The sequence below is a fragment of the Macaca mulatta genome, chromosome 2 (genome assembly GCF_049350105.2).
Source record: "Macaca mulatta isolate MMU2019108-1 chromosome 2, T2T-MMU8v2.0, whole genome shotgun sequence".
NCBI classification, from domain to species: domain Eukaryota; kingdom Metazoa; phylum Chordata; class Mammalia; order Primates; family Cercopithecidae; genus Macaca; species Macaca mulatta.
In genome coordinates, this window is record NC_133407.1 from 41,193,610 (window position 1) to 41,213,508 (window position 19,899).

Here is a 19,899-nt window from a genome sequence, read left to right on the forward strand (position 1 = left end):
GTGGCTCAAGCCTGTAATCCCAGCACTTTGGGAGGCCGAGATGGGTGGATCACGAGGTCAGGAGATCGAGACCATCCTGGCTAACACAGTGAAACCCAGTCTCTACTAAAAAATACAAAAAACTATCCGGGTGAGGTGGCAGGCGCCTATAGTCCCAGCTGCTCGGGAGGCTGAGGCAGGAGAATGGCGTGAACCTGGGAGGCGGAGCTTGCAGTGAGCTGAGATCCGGCCACTGCACTCCAGCCTAGGCGACAGAGCGAGACTCTGTCTCAAAAAAAAAAAAAAGTTGTGGTCCAATGGGAAGTTTTCAGCCTATGAGATCTATTAATATTGGGAGGTCTTTACCACCTGGAAAGTGATTATTGAACACATGCTTCTTTTGCCTTAGGGGTGTTTTTAAGAATTTCTTAGGCTTTCAGAAAGCTAATGGTGATTGATGGGATAAGGGAGACTAAAGAAAAGGAAAGAGTCATGGTGATCATTATAATCAAGCATGATTCACAGGATTTATGCCTTTTTGGCCAGGTGGTATCATCTTCTGAGATGGTGAGAATTAGGAGAGGAATATGTTACAGTAGTAAGTAGGAAAATGAGTTTCATTTTGGACATGCTAAATTTGTAGTCAGTTGGATATAGAGGTTGAGTGCCTAAATCTGGGGTAGTGATCATTATTTGGGCATCATCATTGTGTTGATCTCTGGTTCTTAGCTGTTTAAGGATGAGAATCTCAACACCTGCTTTCCCAGGAGAACATATATATGTCTAAATAGTTGCATAATTTCTTTTTTTTTTTTTTTTTTTTTTTTTTTTTTTTTTTGAGACGGAGTCTCACGCTGTCGCCCAGGCTGGAGTGCAGTGGCGCGATCTCGGCTCACTGCAAGCTCCGCCTCCTGGGTTCACGCCATTCTCCTGCCTCAGCCTCCTGAGTAGCTGGGACTACAGGCGCCCGCCACCGCGCCCGGCTAATTTTTTTTTGTATTTTTAGTAGAGACGGGGTTTCACTGTGGTCTCGATCTCCTGACCTTGTGATCCGCCCGCCTCGGCCTCCCAAAGTGCTGGGATTACAGGCTTGAGCCACCGCGCCCGGCCAATAGTTGCATAATTTCTAGAGGTTGCTGGACTCACTGAAACCCACAAGTCACTCCAGAATTAACTTCTTTACTTGTCCCAGTGTGAGTCAAGAAAACATAGCAAAAGCCAGGTGCGGTGGCTCACGCCTGTAATCCCAGCACTTTGGGAGACCAAGGCAGGTGGATCACCTGAGGTCAGGAGTTCAAGACTAGTCTGACTAACATGGTGAAACCCTGTTTCTACTAAAAATACAAAAAAATTAGCAGGTGTGGTGGCGCGCGCCTGTAATCCCAGCTACTTGGGAGGCTGAGGCAGGAGAATTGCTTGAACCCAGGAGGCGGAGATTGCGGTCAGATGAGATCGCACCATTGCACTCCAGCTTGGGCAACAAGAGTGAAACTCCATCTCAAAAAAAAAAAAAGCAAAATTTAAAATCATTTAAAATCATTTCGGAATGGTAAATACTGTAGCAATAAGGTATTAAAACTCATGTGAGCTATTATATGTGAGAATTATTTCTGAGGAGCTGTAATTTTTTACCCAGAGTATGCCAGTAATCTCCCAGAAGGTGTACTTTGTCCACAGAAAGGGCTTTGTGTAGCAGGCCTGGGATGCAAAGCTGGGCTATCTGAATATCCAAACAAACTACAAAGTAAGGTTATTGTGGGTCTGGGGACAGGCAAAGTGGAATAGACAGATTCGGGGTGGCCTGTGATATTGCCATGATTGTCACCGGCCACAATGTGGGTGACCGGTCAGATACATCTTGAGCAGCCCTGTAATAGGAAAGCGAATGCACCAGCTGCTGCAAGTGATGGGCTGAGTCTGAGGCAAGCACCATGGATAGCTCCAAGGCAAGGCTGTTACTGCCTCTAAGAATCTGAAGCAAATAAAGCCCTTTTTATCAGGAAGGCATCTGGCCTGTCTGGACAATACTACTTCAAAGGTATGCCGTGAAAGATGGTACCCAGGATCTCCAAGTAATTACGTGACAGCAATTTTGAATAATAATTTCAACTATTCTTATGGGCCGGGATAACACCTCACCCATATCTGAATAGCCTCACTTTGTTATGTCAGGATTGAGAAGTTGTCATTTAAATACGTCCTAGTGGACTTCTTGGGCCATCTTATCACCTTGGGAGGCATATAAATGAACCCCAACCAATCCAGAGGATATCTCAGTCTTTGTAAAACTCCTGATCATTTTTGTAACTTTGCATGTGCTTTCCAGAGATAGTTCTTGCTCCCTTGGACTTTCAGATTATGCTGTCTCACACCATGGGTTCTTAGCTCATTTACTCTATCCAGAAATATCTTTTACTGACCCTCAGTTTAGGCATTCTCATCTACAGTGAAGAGTAAATAAATTGAATTTAATAGTGAGAAGAAACCTTAAAGATCTTCTAGACTCAGATAGCTCTTTATGATTTGTACCATACTTTAAAAGGGTAAACATCATAGTACTTGATTAGAAGCATGAATGCAAAATTACTTTCACTCTTGTGACCATCAATCATTTTATGGCAATGTTTAATAGTTTACAAGGGCAATGAGAATGCATTATCACATTAAAAACTCACTACAGAGCCAGATGTGGTGCCGTACACCTGTAGTCCCAGCTCCTCAGTAGGCTGAAGCTGGAGGATTACTTGAGTCTGTGAGTTTGAGGTTTGAGACCAGCCTGTGCAGCATAGCAAAACCCTGTCTCTGGGGGGCAAAAGCCAAACAAGCAAAAAAAAACTCCAGAAAAAGTAAAGGCTGCTCTTCATATCCCTTTTAATCTAACTGTGCCCTGGCTTTTCTGTTATGAAAAAAGAAAATCCCTCTTTGTTTGAGTATAAAATCATGGAATCTTTTCTTGGAAGAAACCTGCAGATAATCTTTAGTTCATTCTTGTCATTTTTTATTGAGGAAAACTGAAAACTGGAGAGGCCGGGTTGCCAACTGTAATATAAGGTATCAGAGTCAGATCTCTAAACTCCCACTTTTTAAAAACAAAATTGTGTGTATAGCCTTATATTGTATATTCTTTATTATTATTTTGAGACAGATTCTCGCTCTTGTCACCCAGGCTAGAGTACAGTGGTGTGATCTCAGCTCACTGCAACCTCTGCCTCCCAGGTTCAAGTGATTCTCCTGCCTCAGCCTCTCAAGTAGCTGGGACTACAGGTTCCCGCCACCACAACCGGCTTATTTTTTGTATTTTTAATAGAGACGAGGTTTCACCGTGTTAGCCAGGGTGGTCTGTATCTCCTGACCTTGTGATCTGCCTGCTTCGGCCTCCCAAAGTGCTGGGATTACAGGTGTGAGCCACTGTGCCCGACTACATAGCCTTGTATTTTAGAGTTTTATTTTCAAATTTGATAAGCACTGATTAATTTACTATTTATTTTTAATAAATTAACATGTGAAGTCTGTTTTTTGGTCTTTACTGAGAATTCAGGCTCACCTCTTATGCTATAGAAGTATGTTAAATTTAAAAATTATATATTTTAGTGTTTTTATGATTGTGTTTGTGAAATTAAAGTAGATTCCATTCTAGGAATCTCAGTTGCCATAGTATGTTACATTCTACACTGATGAGGCCCAGATACACTGTGAAATAACATTTTAGAAACTTTCCGAAGTTACTAGAGGCTACAGAAATGCAGAGCTTTGATTAATCTTGGGAGGGAGGATGCAGTGAAACTTGACATACCAAATAATGAATAAGGATAAAGTTGGTTACAAAAATAGTACACGAGGGGTCTTTAAAAGGAATTGAATGTTTTAAATCTCATCAAGTTCTAATGGGGCTAGAAGTTTGCCAGAATACAAAGAGCAAAACAAAATAAAACCAAAAAAGTCTACATCAAAATCTTGGGTTTTGGGTAGTATTTGGGCATTTTCTTCTACTTTTTTTTCTCCTTTTGGAGAAAAATTGGAATGTAGGAATTTTGGAATACCTAAGAAGGACATGATAGCTGTTTGCAAGTCAAAGGTATGTCTTTGTTGATAGTGTTACCCTTTTTTGTTTCAAGTAGAGGCAGATTTTTTCCCCTCAAAATTAGGAAAGAATTGCCTAACAATTAGTTTTGTCTAATAGTGAAATTAACTCTGGCAGTGAAATAGTACACATCACCAGAACTCTTCAGGCAGCAGTTAGACAGTTGTATTTAATGTTTTGTGTCTTCCATGATTTCATGAGAACGCATCTAGAGCAAAGGGGAAGGCATGTTGTTTGAAATTGAAGCACAATTTAGTAAAATATTGCTTTTAAAGTACTGGTGTCTGGTATTCTGGATTGTGGCAGTTCTCATCTCTCCAGGGACAAGTACAAATACATTGTCACTGGACTTTAAAATGAATAATTGAGAATTTGTGATTGATCTGAGCAGTGTACTTTTTGGCATTTAGTAAATTGTCACAGTGACAGAAGGAAGTATTTTTTGAACTGAGGGTTTTGGAGGTATCAGAAAATCAAATTTTGGTTTCACATTGTTTTAGGGATAGAAAGAGGTTCTGGGGCTCCCAGTTGACCAGAAGGTTGAGTTGTTTCAGTTTGTGGTTTCCTAACCCTATCAGACTCACACACTCTACTTATAATAGATATTTTGTGGCACTTTTTTGACTATCTTGAAGTGGCATTCATAGATAAGTTAACTGTACTCACATGTAACTTTTAAAAAGTACACATAATGCCCCAACTGTAATAAAGGAGAAAGACATAAAGCTAATTTATAATATTATTTAAACCCGTAAATACTCAGGTCCTACTATACCAGAAGTAATAAAGTACCAGTATATTCGTAAATATACATAGTTTTGTTGTGAATGTACAGTTACACTGCAGAATGATGTAGATGTGTTGTAATGTTTACTTAAATACAATAAATGATGTTTTTATGTGACTTTCTGAAATGAATGACTTTTGGTAAAATTCCTACCGGGACAAAATACCACCTTTTCTTTATTCACATGAGTTACATTCTTGGAAAATCGATTGTACATTAAAATGGTACAAAACATACTTTTGTGTTTATATGTAAAATGGAATTCGATTCTAGGTTTTTTGCCTACATGACTGGACAGTGGAAAGTTGGGGGATGTGTGCCTGTTGTCCCAGCACATCTAGCATCTTTAGTCTTTGCCCACTGTATATCAGTAGCATTTGCTGTCATTGTGACAGCCAAAATCATGTTTCAGACTTACAAAATGGATCCTGATTAGAACTGCTGAGAGCATGGGGCTTTCTGAGTAATGTGTGTGTCTTAGCATACACCCTTCCCTTTCTCACCTCCACTTCCACCTCCCCTCCAGTGTGTGACAGTGTGTAGTATAAGGACTTGGAAACAAAATGTGCTGTTAAACATTTTTTCCGTGTTGTGTCTAGCCCTTAATATATGATATCACTTATTTATTATGTTTGTTGCTTTTTCTCTTTCTCCCTTTGTTGAAATGTACACTCTTCAATGGGCTTTTATTTATTTATTTATTTTTTGAGATGGAGTCTCCCTCTGTTACCTAGGCTGAAGTGCAGTGGCGTGATCTCGGCTCACTGTAGCCTCCACCTCCTGGGTTCAAACGGTTCTCCTGCCTCAGCTTCCCCAGTAGCTGGGATTATAGGTGCATACCACCATGCCCGGCTAATTTTGTATTTTTAGTAGAGACTGGGTTTCATCATGTTGGCCAGGCTGGTCTTGAACTCCTGACCTCAGGTAATCCACCCACCTCAGCCTACCAAAGTGCTGGGATTACAGGCATGAGCCATGCCCGGCTTTTTTTTTTTTTTTTTTTTTTTTTTGTTAGTTGCCTAGAATAGTACCTGCATAGCTGTTTAAATATTTGTTGACCAACTTAGTTAAAAAATATACTTCAGCATTGTTTTGTGTTCTCAACTGTATAGTATATCGTCATAATACTAAATTACATTTTCTCAAATACCTTTTTGCTTTAGAGCTCTTGCATGTGTTGTGCTCTCTACCTAGAGTCCTTGTCTTCTCCCACTCCTTTTTTTTTTTTTTTTTCTGAGACTTAAGTCTTGCTCTGTCGCCAGGCTGGAGTGCAGTGGTGCACTCTTGGCTCACTGCAACCTCCACCTCCCGAGTTCAAGCGATTCTCCTGCCTCAGCCTCCCAAGTAGCTAGCGTTACAGACACACGCCACCACACCCAGCTAATTTTTGTATTTTTAGTAGAGATGGTGTTTCACCGTGTTGGTCAGGTTGGTCTTGAACTCCTGACCTCACTATCAGCCCTGGCCTCAGTCTCCCAAAGTACTGGAATTACAGGCGTGAGCCACTGCGCCCGACCTCCCCCTCCCTTTTTCACCTGGCAGATTAATACTAGTCTTTCAGATTACTCATCCTTACTTCTCAGAGATGATTTTCCATCTTGTCTCTAACTTCAATGATACCTTCAATTTTCTTTTTACGTTGTGTTTACTTTTATGATTACACTAAATCACTTTAGTGTGGTTATACTTGTAACTTGCTTGTTTACATGGTGTTTCCTTTCTGTACTACGAAACCCTGAGGGTAAGGAACTCTATTTACAACCAGAACATGGCATAATTCCTGGTAAATTAATGATACAATTCAAGTTTCATTTAAAATCGAATTTTTGTAGAGTTCAAACATCCTATTTTTGTGTTTGTTTCTTTCATATCTTCCCAAACCAGGATTTTCTCTCACAATGCCAAATTATGAACAGTTTTATCTTGAAGTTCCTAGTAGTTTGTGGATTAATTGACATATTAAATTTTGATTAGCAACCACTGGTTTAAACATTTATTTTGTCTGGGGTCAGAATACCTCATTGGGAATTGTAATGCTATTTTAATTTCTAAACAGCAAATGAATTAAATGAATAAGTAGATATGAAAATGAACTAGAATATACTAAACAAGTATATTTGGTTTTTGCTAAGTATTTAGCTTAGTTTGAGAGTAAGCTGCTATCAGTTGAGGATGGGTATCTTTGAATAATTTAGCTTTAACCATGAATGTGAATAACTAAGAGGACTATTAGTACACTTGTAAAAGCAAATTACCCTCTTTGTACAGAAATAGAATTACCCTGAAAATCGGTATTTCAGGATACTTTTACAGTTTACAAGGGGTTTTCTGTGTGATACCTCATTTGAAGCACACTCTGAGACATGTGATAACATCACCATTTTATAATTGAAGAAACAGTCTCAAATTTTACCTTTTTCCAAAGTTGCATAGCTAGTGAGTGGTAAAACTAAAATTCATACCTAAGTCTTCAAATGCCAAGTTATTTGTTCTTTCTACTACATGATGTCTGAGTATGTTAGAAATAAAGAACAGTATATTTTAATAAAATATACACAGAGCAAGACTTTATTGAAATAAGTTTGGTATTTTCCTATTAGTCTTCAAATTTTTATTCTTCATTGTCTAATAAACTAATAGTTTTACCCTAAAACTTGAGGTGAACACTTATTTTTCCTATTTTTTGAGTTAAATCCTATTCATGACAAGTCTGGGGTTTAAACCCTTCCTGAATAAATTTTTTTCAAAAGGCAATGGTTTAAATTCACTGTAGTCATGGGTAGTTTATTCAGAGGGACTATCAGAACCTGTTCTAGTTTGCCTTTTTAGGACATCTGACTAGTTTACTGAGCTATCTGTAAGTTTTTCTACTTTTCTTTTGCAATTTTATTTTATTTTATTTTTTTGAGACGGAGTCTCGCTCTGTCACCCAGGCTGGAGTGCAGTGGCGCAATCTCGGCTCACTGCAAGCTCCGCCTCCCAGGTTCACGCCATTCTCCTGCCTATAGTCCCTGTCCAGTAACTGGGCCTATAGGCGCCCACCACAATGCCCAGCTAATTTTTGTATTCTTAGTAGAGACTGGGTTTCACTGTGTTAGCCAGGATGGTCTCGATCTCCTGACCTCGTGATCCACCCGTCTCGGCCTCCCAAAGTGCTGGGATTACAGGCGTGAGCCACTGTGCCCATCTTTTGCACTATTAAAGACAAACAAAAGGTGGGATTATACAGCTTAATTTGTCTCCAACAATCTTATTTTATGCGTCTTATTCTGTGACAGTTATTAATGATACCCTCTTTCACTCTTAAAATTATCCTGATTTGGATGATAAATTTAAAGGCCTATAAGTTATCTATTGCTGTGTAACAAATTGCCCGAAAACTTAGCTGCTTAAAACATTTATTATCTTAGTTTCTGTAGGTTAGTAATACAAGTGTGGCCTACTTGGTGCCTGTGGCCCAAGATCTCTTATGTGATTGCAGTCAGGGTGTCAGCAGGAGTCACAGTGTCATCTGAAGGCTCAGTTCAGAGAGAATTCAGTTCTAAGCTCACTCATGTGGTTGTTGGCAGGTTTTAGTTCCATGCTATGTGGGCCTCTCCACAGGGCAACTCCACAGCTGATAACTAGTTTCTGTTAGAGAAAAAGGGAGGGGGCAGGGAGAACTTGGAAGTTTCTGAAATGGCATCTTATTACCTCTGCTGCATTGCATTTGCTAGAACCTACTTACTAGATCCAGTCCTCACTGAAGGCGAGGGATGGCATGAGGGCGTGAATATCAGGAGGTGGAGATCATTGGGGCCTATCACAGATAGTCACCTTAATAAAAGGAAAACTGCTTCCACATAATACTTTTCCACAATGGAGTACAACTCATTACCTGTTGCTTTTTTTGTTTTCATGAATAAATTTACTTCAAACATCTCCCCAGCTCTCTTATTCATGGCTGCTTCTGTGCATTTAATTGTAGCTGGAGAAAAACACAGCCATGCTGATGGGTTTCCTGTCAAATTTATAATCAGAAGCCTCAGTAAGCCCCTTATTGCTCTCTGGCAGTCCTGGTACATTTTCCTGGCCCATTCAGTGTCTTATTCCTTCTCCTCTTTCTTCAAACCACTCACATTTCTTCCTCTATTTTTACTTTCCAAAAATAGAAGTAATCTGAAGAGAACTTTCACAAGCTCTCACCACCATATCCACCCAGGCTGGAGTGCAGTGGCACGATCTTAGCTCATTGCAACCTCCGCCTTTTTGGTTCAAGTGATTCTTGTGCCTCAGCCTCCTGAGTAGCTGGGATTACAGTCACCCGCCACTACACCTGGCTATATAATTCCCTCTTGTTATTGTACTTACAAATGCTCTCTCTACTTGACTGGTAAATCCCATTCTCCCTCAGTTATTCATGAACATTGTTACAGTTCTCCCCCTCATGCAGCATCAAATTTTCTTCTCTATTAAAACATTTTCATCAATGAATAAGCATGCTCTAATTTATTCTGTCTTAAAAAAATAGACTCTCCTGAGTCTACTTCTCCATCTAGCTACTATATTTCTTTGCTCCCCTTTACTTAATTTTTCTGGTTCTTCTTTTCCCATTCTCTTGTAAACCCTCTCCAAGCAGTCTTTGGCCTCACTGTACTGCTGTTGTCAAGATCAGTGAACACCTCCATGTTCCTAAATTGAAAGATTAGATCTTAATTATCATCTTAGCTACACATCACTAGGATTTGACATAGTTGATTAGTCCGCTTTTGAAATATCCCCTTGATTTGACATCCTGGATTTCTTCACTCTACACTGGCTGCTTGTTTGACTACTCCAGAGCAGAGTCTTCAGGTCTTGTGGTATCCAGGATCACTCCCTTTGTTAATTAATTTCATTATATGCTGACAACTTCTGATTTACACATCTAGCCCATAACTTTTTCCTAAACTCTAGGCTTACATATCCACTGCCAACTTGACATCTTTACTTGGGTGTCTAATATGATTCTCAATCCTAACATGTCCACAACTGAACTTTTGATCTTCCCACTCAAATCCAAACCTCCTGCCGTCTTCCTCATTTCATTAACTGGCAACTCAGTCTTTTCTTTTTTTTTTTTTTTGAGATGAAGTCTCACTCTGTCACCCAGGCTGGAGTGCAGTGGCGTGATCTTGGCCCACTGCAACCTCCACCTCCTGAGTTCAAGTGATTCTCCTGCTTCAGCCTTCCGAGTAGCCGGGACTACAGGTATGCGCCACCATGCCTGGCTAATTTTTGTGTTTTTTTAGTAGAGACGGAGTTTCACCATCTTGGCCAGGCTGGTCTTGATCTCCTGACCTCGTGATCTGCCCGCCTCGGCCTCCTAAAGTGCTGGGATTACAGGCGTGAGCCACCATGCCCGGCGACAACTCAGTCTTTTTATGTGCTCTGGGAAATAAGTGTTACCCTTGCCTCCTTTCTTATCTTATACCCTACATCGAGTCTAACAGCTTATCCATTTTATAACTTCAGCACTTATCTGGAATCTGAATACATCTTTCACAGTGTTTGGTCTAGTCCATGCTACCATCATCTGTTAAATAATAGCATTTCTGATGATGGAAATAACCTCCTTCCTAGTTTCCCTACTTTTGTCTTGTATCCCTTCCCCTTCTCCACACGTGTCTGTTCCTAAATTGCAACCAGAGTGATTCTTTAAAAACTTAAGTCAGGGCCAGGCATTGTGGCTCACGCCTGTAATCCCAGCATTTTGGGAGGCTGAGGTGGGAGGATCGCTTGAGGTCAGGAATTTGATATCAGCCTGGGCAACAAAGTTGAGACCTTATCTCTACTAAAAATAAAACAAACAAAACATAAGATAAGTACACACATAAGACAGACCATGTGTCTATTTCCCTAAACCTTCTAGTGGCTTCCCAACTTGGACCATAAAAATCAAAATCTTAACAATGACCAACAAAGTTCTATAGCAGTGCTATCCAATAGAAAAATGTAAGCCACATGTGTAATTTAAAATTTTCTAGCAGCCAAGCTATCTAAAGTAAAAAGGAAATAAGTGAAGTTGATTTTAATGTTATTTAAACCAGTAAAGCAAAATATTATTTCAACATATCTGTAATAAGTTATTAATGAAATTTGTTTCAAAAATAGCAAGTCTTCAATATCTGATGTGTAGTTTATACAATTTGGATGCTAAATTTTTGTTGGAAATACTGGATTCATATTTAGATGTCATAAAGTTTATAGTTGAAAATGTAGACTCATATACCCAAGTAGTTCCAAATCATTCTTAAAAGTTTAAAAATAACTGAATCCAGTATTGGTTTCTTAATTTTAATTAAAGTTTAAAATATTATCAAAATTCACTTCCTAGCCATATTTCAAATTTCAAATGCCATATGAGGCTAGAGGCTGGCTTACTGGACAGTGCAGCTCTTTACCATCTGGCCCCTGTTCTCTGCCTCATCTCCTGCTGCTCTCTCCTTTGCTCATTCTGCTCCAGCTATAATGGCCTCATATTCTTTGATTATGGCAGATACTTCTCATTTTAGGGCATTTGAATTTGCTGTTCTTTTTGCCTTAAAGCTCTACCCCTAGATGGGTGCACAGTCTGCTCCTTCACCTTCTTCAGGACTTCACTCAAATGTCACCTTTTTAGACATTCTTTCTCTTACCAACCCGTTTAATATCTGTACAAATTGCCTTTTCTCCCTACCTCTTCGATTTCTAGGCTGCCTTCTGAAAGAAGAGAGAAGAGGACTGGGAGGGGAGAGGTGACCTGATCTACAAGGGAAAGCAGTGAAATATCAGAATTGTCCTATACAAATAAATGAATATGTTAGACAAAAGTGTAAAGTTAGATAAGGTTGAATAAGAGATCATATCCCTTCAGCTTGCTTGCTGTCTGAGCAACTTATATGATTATTTTTGTGTATACATGACAATCCTTTCAGATATTAAGCTTCTTAAATGCGAAGCTCTGCCTTAATGTCCTCATATACCTTCTTTGGCATCTAGCATGTAACTTTGACCAAAAGGCAATGTGAAATACCCAGTTACGGGCCACCTATTGGTTAGCTTTTTGTGTTTTACGTCCTGCGGTTGCCTCTCTATCCTCTGTTCTTTTCAGTGCCAGCAACTAGTATACTTGCTGATTGTTTTCTTGTGTTGGCTTCGCGTGCCCTATGGCAATAATTGTAACATTGATTCTTTCTTTCCTTGTCCATCCTGGTACACTCTTCCTCATTTTCCAAAGCCAATTCTTGAAAGAAGCCTTCCCTGATTCCCCGGGTTTACAGACGTCCTCCCCAGTGCCGCCTTTGTGTCGTGTATACTATAATTCTTATATCCTTATAGGAAAATAATCATATAAGCATAGTAACGAGAATATGAGTTCTTGAGAACAGGGACTGTGCCTTACTAAATTTTTCTTTATTAAAGATAAATTTATTTTTAATGCTTTCCTCGGTGCATGTTATATTGAACCAACCAGGCACAGAGCAGCAAAATAATTGCTATTAATGGGGGAAATTTATGTTAAGATACACGTCATTGAGAGGTAAGAGATGTGGAGCTATAGAGAGTAAAGGTAGAGAGAACAGTAAAATCAAAATCAGTCTCTGGAAAGGAGGATCTGAGATACTTAGAACTTTTACTATGTCAGAAAGCCGGGAAAACATATACTCAAATGGAGTGGCAAAACTTACCTGTTTGTATTATAGTAGTGCTTTTTTCAGTTCTCCTCTAGCTTTTGCTCTTCATATATTGTTTCTTGATATGTCTGTACAGTTATTTGTGTCCTTACTGTACATTTGATGATCTGACAAATGAGTAAAGATCATGAGATGCCTCATTTGTAAACTGAGGGATTGGGCAGATTATTGTTGAGAGTCCCTCTAATTCAGTGATTCTGTTATTTTGAGGAAAACAGATTCTGTTAGCAGGTGCTTTAATGGTACCCTGGTGGGCACAAGAATTTTCATCACTTTTGCCTCTTTGCTTCTACTGTTTGTTCTTTATAAATGAAGTACATGCTAAAAAGCAAGCATTTGAGCTGGATGTAGTGGCACACACCTGTAGTTAAGTTACTTGGGAGGCTGAGATGGGAGCTTGAGCCCAGGAGTTTGAGATCAGCCTGGGCAAGACCGCATCTCGCTCTCTCTCTCTCTCTTTTTTTTTTTTTTTTTTAAAGCAGGTATTTGAGTTGCCTTTGAGGATATTTTGGTAGCAAATTCAGAATATGAAAATATGTGTTGGCTGGGCACAGTGGCTCACGCCTGTAATCCCAGCACTTTGGGAGGCCGAGAAGGGCGGATCACGAGGTCAGGAGTTTGAGACCAGCCTGGCCAACATGGTGACACCCCATCTCTACTAAAAATACAAAAATTAGCTGGGTGTGGTGATGCATGCCTGTAATCCCAGCTACTCAGGAGGCTGAGGCAGGAGAATTGCTTGAACCCGAGAGGTGAAGGTTGCAAGTGAGCCAAGATCGTGCCGCTGCACTCTAGCCTAGGCAACAGAGAAGACTTCCTCTCGGTGGAGGGGGGAAGAAAGTATGTGTTGACTTGGTTAACTATATTATCAGAAAACTACAGTTTGTGTAGTTGTCCAGAGTTATTTTTGGTGGCTCAAAAGTTTAAGCTGGCACTGTATCTTGGTAATTAACTCTTTTACTGATTTGGAGTTCTGAGTAAATTGGAAAAGTTATTTCTTCCTCCCTGTAATAACTTATTGCTAACAGTGGGGGAGTATATAAAGTTATTTCAGCAGACATCAGAAAAAACAAGCAGGGGACAAAACTTTTTCTCTGGTTCTTAAATATGGGTTCTTTGTTTTAAATAATGTTAAGCATCAAAAATTAAATATTAAAAAAGAGTTACCCTCCAAAATAAATATTACAAGAAATAACACAATAGAAAAACCACAATACAAATGAAAAGGAGGTAAGTGTCTTCCCTTTGTACTCTTTCTAATTCTACCCACCCTTATCCAGTTCAGTTGAGACAGCTTTTGGCCTACAGATCACTCTAATTCTTAATTGTTTTCCTTCACAGAAAGTGTGACAACTCCTTTATTTGTTTTTACTTCTGCCTCCAGCAGTGAAGCTCCTCTATGTTAGTCTAAGGATTTCCTCTTGTACCTAGACTACCCCTTACAGACTATTTCATGAAGTCCTCACTCTTCCCTGGCTGAGAGCCAGATTTTGTCCTTTAGTGTGTACTAAATTACAGAAGTAATATTCCTGTTAATCATATGTATGTGACACCCAGCAGTTAGTGAAGCTTGCTGCTAAGTATATATGCTGACTTATATGCCTAAGTTCTGTTGGCAAAACTTCAGGGCTCACCACAAAGGTCCTACTGTCTAGCTATGTGTTTAGTGAGAACTAGGTGTCTTCTTTCTTCTCTTACTGTTTATCTTTGTCATGAGCTTTTTTTCAGACTAATAAAGTATTTACAAAAATATACTTAATATCTTCCTGATGGTTCTTTTGAATGAACAAAGTTATGTGCTTTGTAATTATGTTGATTTTCTAAGCTCTCCTGCTAGTTTTAAGACATAGTAAAATGTATACCATGGACATTCTTACTTTTGAAATTGGGCATTCTTAGAAGAAAAATATTGATCTTTGACGTCTTGAACTGAACACTACAGTTTCCCATTATTTTGATACCTGAGAGAGAAAAGTCACCTGCTTAAGTATCCCATATCATAAGGAGACAAAACTAAGTATTTAATATAAATTTTAATGCATCTACCTTAAGTTAAATTATCTAGTCACTTGATATTGTGGGTGATGCTGTGAATTTGTGATTTGCATGGCTTCAGATGTCATAATTTTTCCCCCCACTTTCTAGGAAGTAACAGCTAGCAGTCGCCACTATGTTGACAGGCTATTTGACCCTGATCCCCAGAAAGTTCTACAAGGTGTCATGTAAGTAGTATGTATTTAAGAGTCTATCAAAAAGTTGTTTGTTTTCATGTTTTTATCTGCCAAATATTTTAATTTTGAAAATATAGGGTTATACCTTTTTTCTTTCATTTGGCTTCTTGCTAGAAAGACTGCTTGACATTCATGACATTTAATATTTTACTGTAAAGAATTGTCTTTTGAATAGTTGTTAACTGACATGGTTAGCTTCATTTTTTTGTAGAATGCTTGTTTCACATTAAAAAAAATGTTTTCAAATAAACCAGTAGGGTTTTTTGTTTTGTTTTTGGTTAACTCATTAACTGTCACCAAGATTGAGTCTCCTGATGATGTTTTAAATTTAGAATTTAGAAAGCTGTCAGAAAATTTAAACTCTTAATAACCTTAATGCCTTTTTTCCTCCAAAATTTCATGTTTAATGAGAGGAAACATTTTTAAGCCACATACCAGAGGTAATTATGCTCTTAAAAAATTAAGAGAAGCAAATAGGATAAGGTTTCAGATTTATTCCCTTTCATTTGAGTTTCAGATTATCATACTCTTAGCACATTAGTTCTAAGGAGGAAGGTCTAGACTAAGGCTCATCATGGAGTTGGGAAATGTGAAGGATCCACAGGCCTGAACTGTGTCTGTGGGAAGAAAGACACAAAAAAGGGTCAAGATACGTTTGGGTAATGGTGAGGGCGCCAGTGAGGGAGGCCTTATTCTTTTTCTCTAATCCCATAAGCATCGTCAGCCAAATAGTACTTTAACTTGTGCTCAGCCATGGCAAGGCTAGGATGCTTTGTTTATACAAGTTTCTTCAGACTGCAGTTCTTAAAGCCTCTTTCCCCAAAGGCATTGTAGGCTTTGGAGTTGTGAATTTAAGGGAGGTAAGATAAAAGTGCTGTAAAACTGCTTGGCTATTCAAATTGAGCTGCAAGGGAAGGTGAGAAGCTGGTTAGGATCTACCCGAGATACTTGACACTTTACTTTTACGGCCTCTCAGTTTACAAAAAACGGTGGTGTTTCTAGTGTTCTCATTATGTTAACTTTGTCTTTGTCCCCTTAAGCAGGAGACTTTATAATTATTTAATCACTCCTTTTTAGACTAGTTTAATTATTACGAGGAAAAATGGTTTATTAAATCCATCTATTAAATAAATCAGTTTGGGTTGTACCTACACACACAAGTTAGTCAAGGGGGCAGGTTTAACTTAACACTCTTCCTTGGACAGATACTCTCCACATGCAACCAGATAGCTCTGTGTATAGATAATTCTAAATATTACTTAAAATTTCTCAATAAATAGTTGAGAATGTTAGACTTATTAAGTGTTCAATAAATGGTATTAAAAGATGATATCACTGCTACCATGTTTAGGGGAAAGCTAAGTTTAGTAATCAAGGATTCTGTGTGATAGACTTGCAGAATTCTCTATCTGATATGAGTAGCTGATTCGAATGTTGTCACTTTGAGAAATTTTTTACTTACCAAAGAACACTGTAGTTTTTCAAAAATTGATAAAATACCAAACGATAAAAGTGGGAAAGACAGAATTATGACCAAGCAGCTAAAATGTAGTTTGATAGCCTTAGTGTCTTTTGAAAAACTACCAGTCTGAGACCTAATTAGCTGTCAGGTAGGCATAAAGAAATGTTTGTGTGAAGGAATGGTAGAGTAGAAAGAGCATGGGCTTTGGAGTTGGACAACAGTGGATTGAATTCCTGATACCGACATTTTCTAGTATGGTCCCTTGCTAGCTGTTTGCTTGGACAAGCTTTGTAATTTCATTGAGCCTCAATTTTATCATCTGTAAAGATAAGATAACACTGCCCATATTGCCAAGTTGATGTGAGAATTAAATCAGAATTATAAAATTCAATGTCTGATACATTGTGGATCATTTGGCACTTAGGTGGTTAGTTGTTATTAGCCCCAATTTAAAACAACTTAAAAAAGATAATTCTCCTCAAAGAAGAGAAAGGGGGAAAAAAACAGAGGAGACAGTTCAAACTAAAGTAGAAGTGAGAGGGGGACTAAAATTCCTGACTCAGACAGGAGAATGTGAGTGATAACACATTGTAGTAAACGTGATTGCTACTTAAAATACTAAAATCTGTTTATAGTTTGAAGGGGACAGATCACCCAATATTTTTTCACTTTATTTCAGAGTAATACTGATCTTATGGAGATATGTGTAGTGTGATTTGATAAAGCTTCCTTTTCTCCAGATAGAAATATTTATTCTTTATGATTTCTTTCTTAAACTTTGTCACTGTCTGAAAATTAATTGTACGTGGTCAAGAGAATGAAAAGTGAATTATTTTCAACATTATCTGTCTTTAATATATATATATATATTTTTTTTTTTTGAGGTGGAGTTTCACTCTTGTTGCCCAGGCTGGAGTGCGATGGCGCGATCTCGGCTCACTGCAACCTCCACCTCCAGGGTTCAAGTGATTCTCCTGCCTCAGCCTCCCGAGTAGCTGGGATTACAGGCGCCCACCACCACACTCGGCTAATTTTGTATTTTTAGTAGAGACGAGGTTTCTCCATGTTGGTCAGGCTGATCTCAAACTCCCTACCTCAGGTGATCCACCTGCCACGGCTTCCCAGAGTGCTGGGATTACAGACATGAGACACTGCCCAACCGAAGTAATCTTGTTTAATACAATATGTATAGAAAAAGGGAATGAAAATGATATTTAGGAAAAGAGAGTTGACCAATTTTTTGATTTTTATATACCTCACTGTCATCATTAAGTCACACAGAGACCATTACTAGACCAAAATTGGTAGGTAGAAAGATGGGCACAGAGTATAAACAACCAAAGGTAGCCTATTAATTTTAGGGAAGGAAAAGGTAGAGGCTGAAATATCATTAAGTCCAAAATACTTAATTGAAGGGACATAAAATAATTGACAAAAATTGTAGCTTTGACTACAAGCTAACCAGAGTTTTATTTTTCTGCCTCTATTAAGTTTGATTTTTCTCAGTAAATGTTATGAACATATACGAGGCATGGTGGAAGGCATGTGTAGTAACAGTTGCTTGGGAGGCTGAGTCAGGAAGATTGCTGGAGCCTAGAGTTCAAATCCTGCCTGGGCAACACAGTGAGACCCTATCTTGAAGATAGATAAGATTGTGAACATGTATAACATACTAGCAGGTAAAGCAAAATCAGATTAAAGATGAATAATGATTCTTCATCATAGTCTACAGCTAATCTACTAGCTGAGTTAGAGCTATAGCTCTACCCAAAAATATGGGGAACTTCTTTGTAGATAGCTCACATCACAGTGGACCATTTTACCTAGTCAGTGAGTATGCCTTGTTGAAAAATAACATTAAGCATCAGAACTGCTTAATTTTCAATTGTTGAAGAATGTGGAGTTACCTAGAGATAACTTTGATAGTAGCACAATAGTTAGCATAAACTTGAATGGTCCTGTTGTGTAAAAGGTTTGAATACAAAATCAGGTCCTTATCTCTAAAAGAGCAAAATTCCATGTGCATAACTGAATAGGTAAGATATGGGCTGAAAGAAGAGGGAAGTCACTGTGTAGGTCATAAACTGTAGCCTTTGCAACTACAACAGAGAGTAGGTATGTCAGTTAAACTACCCTGCATTGCAAATTCTGAGCTTCCTGTAATATGGAGATCTGCATGTGACTTAAAAAATTGCAGGGCCTTTTTTGGTGAAGTTATTATAGTATTGGTTCCACCATGTAAAATCTCATACTTGAAGAAGAATAACTGTTCATATGATTTTGTAAATCATGAGTGAAAGCTACTTAAACACTTTTTTTTTTTTTTTTTTTAACATAACAAAATTAGAGCACTTGATCTGGTTTTCATGTTAGTGAATTTCAATGAAAAGATTAACAGAGGCCAGGCATGGTGGCCCATGCCTGTAATCCCACTACTGTGGGGAGGCCAAGGTGAGCGGATCACTTGAACCCAGGAGTTCCAGCTTGGAAAACATGGTGAAACCTGTCTCTACAAAAATAAAAATTAAAAAATTAGCCAGGCATGGTGGTACATGCCTGTAGTCCCCACTACTTGCAAGGCTGAAGTAGGAGGATCCCTTGAGCCCAGGAGGTGGAGGTTGTTGCAGTGAGCCGAGATTATGCCACTGCACTCCAGCCTGTGTGACAGAGTTGTTTTTGTTTTGTTTAAAAAAAAAAGGTTAGCAGATATCTCTACATGGCCCTTTGTTGATATTGCTAAGTTGAAGAGCAAAAGTTGATATAAGCCAGTGTAGCTAGCTTTGTAGTTTCAGAGTTTAATAGAATTAGAAAGCTCGACTAGACCTCTGGTGAATTCAGTCAGGCACTTGTGGATGCTGCAGAATCATGTGATTTTTTTTTTCCCCCACTAAGAATCCACTTCTAAAGTGTCTTCTGAAGCATTTTAATGTACTGATGATATGAGTTTATTTTGGTAATGATTATTTAATTTTCTTAGCTCCAGGAAATTTTGTATCTCTGGTTTCAGTAGAATGTAGACAGGTTCCATTTTCTTGAGTGAGCTAAAGATAAGAGTTCCCATAAAATGAATTTATAATTCCGTAAAATGAAGCCTTTGGGTTTTGAGAACTTTTAAGTTAAAGGGTTAAGTTTTAGAATAATTGAAAGTAAGTATTCCAAAAAAACATTAAAAAAATTTCTCCTCCTAATACATTTAATCAGTTTGTTTTGTTTTGTTTTGTTTTGAGATGGAGTCTCGCTCTGTCACCCAGGCTGCAGTGCAGCAACGTGATCTGAACTCACTGTAACCTTTGGCTCCTGGGTTCAAGCAGTTCTGCCTCAGCTTCCTGAGTAGCTGGGATTACAGGTGCCCGCCACCATGCACAACTAATTTTTGTATTTTTAGTAGAGACAGGGTTTCGCCCTGTTAGCCAGGCGGGGCTGTTCTCAAACTCCTGACCTCAAGTGATCCTCCCACCTCGGCCTCTCAAAGTGTTGGGATTACTGTGCCCCCCCAGTCTTAATCAGTTATTTTTGAGGGTTATGGGTAAACATACACAAAAGTGACCTTAATACCAAATGTGATAGAGTGGTCTGCGTCTTACTTGTTTAAAACTATATATTCTGAGACAGGATTTGGTCAGAGAATTCGGTAGGCAGGATTATCCAGGAATGATTAAATCAAA

General features: G+C 38.7%; 1 protein-coding gene across 13 annotated transcripts in view; it reads left to right on the forward strand.

Annotated features, from left to right (window-relative positions):
• ARMC8 (armadillo repeat containing 8) overlaps positions 1-19,899 on the forward strand; it is a 111,148-nt gene that overhangs the window by 8,026 nt on the left and 83,223 nt on the right. For 6 of the 13 annotated variants that reach the window (XM_077990928.1, XM_077990932.1, XM_077990931.1 and 3 more), the window contains one exon: positions 14,687-14,763. The exons of the other annotated variants lie outside the window; for them this stretch is intronic. In XM_077990928.1, coding sequence (XP_077847054.1) covers positions 14,687-14,763 — 77 coding nt within the window. The remainder of the gene's footprint in view (positions 1-14,686; positions 14,764-19,899) is intronic. 13 annotated transcript variants of the gene reach the window in all.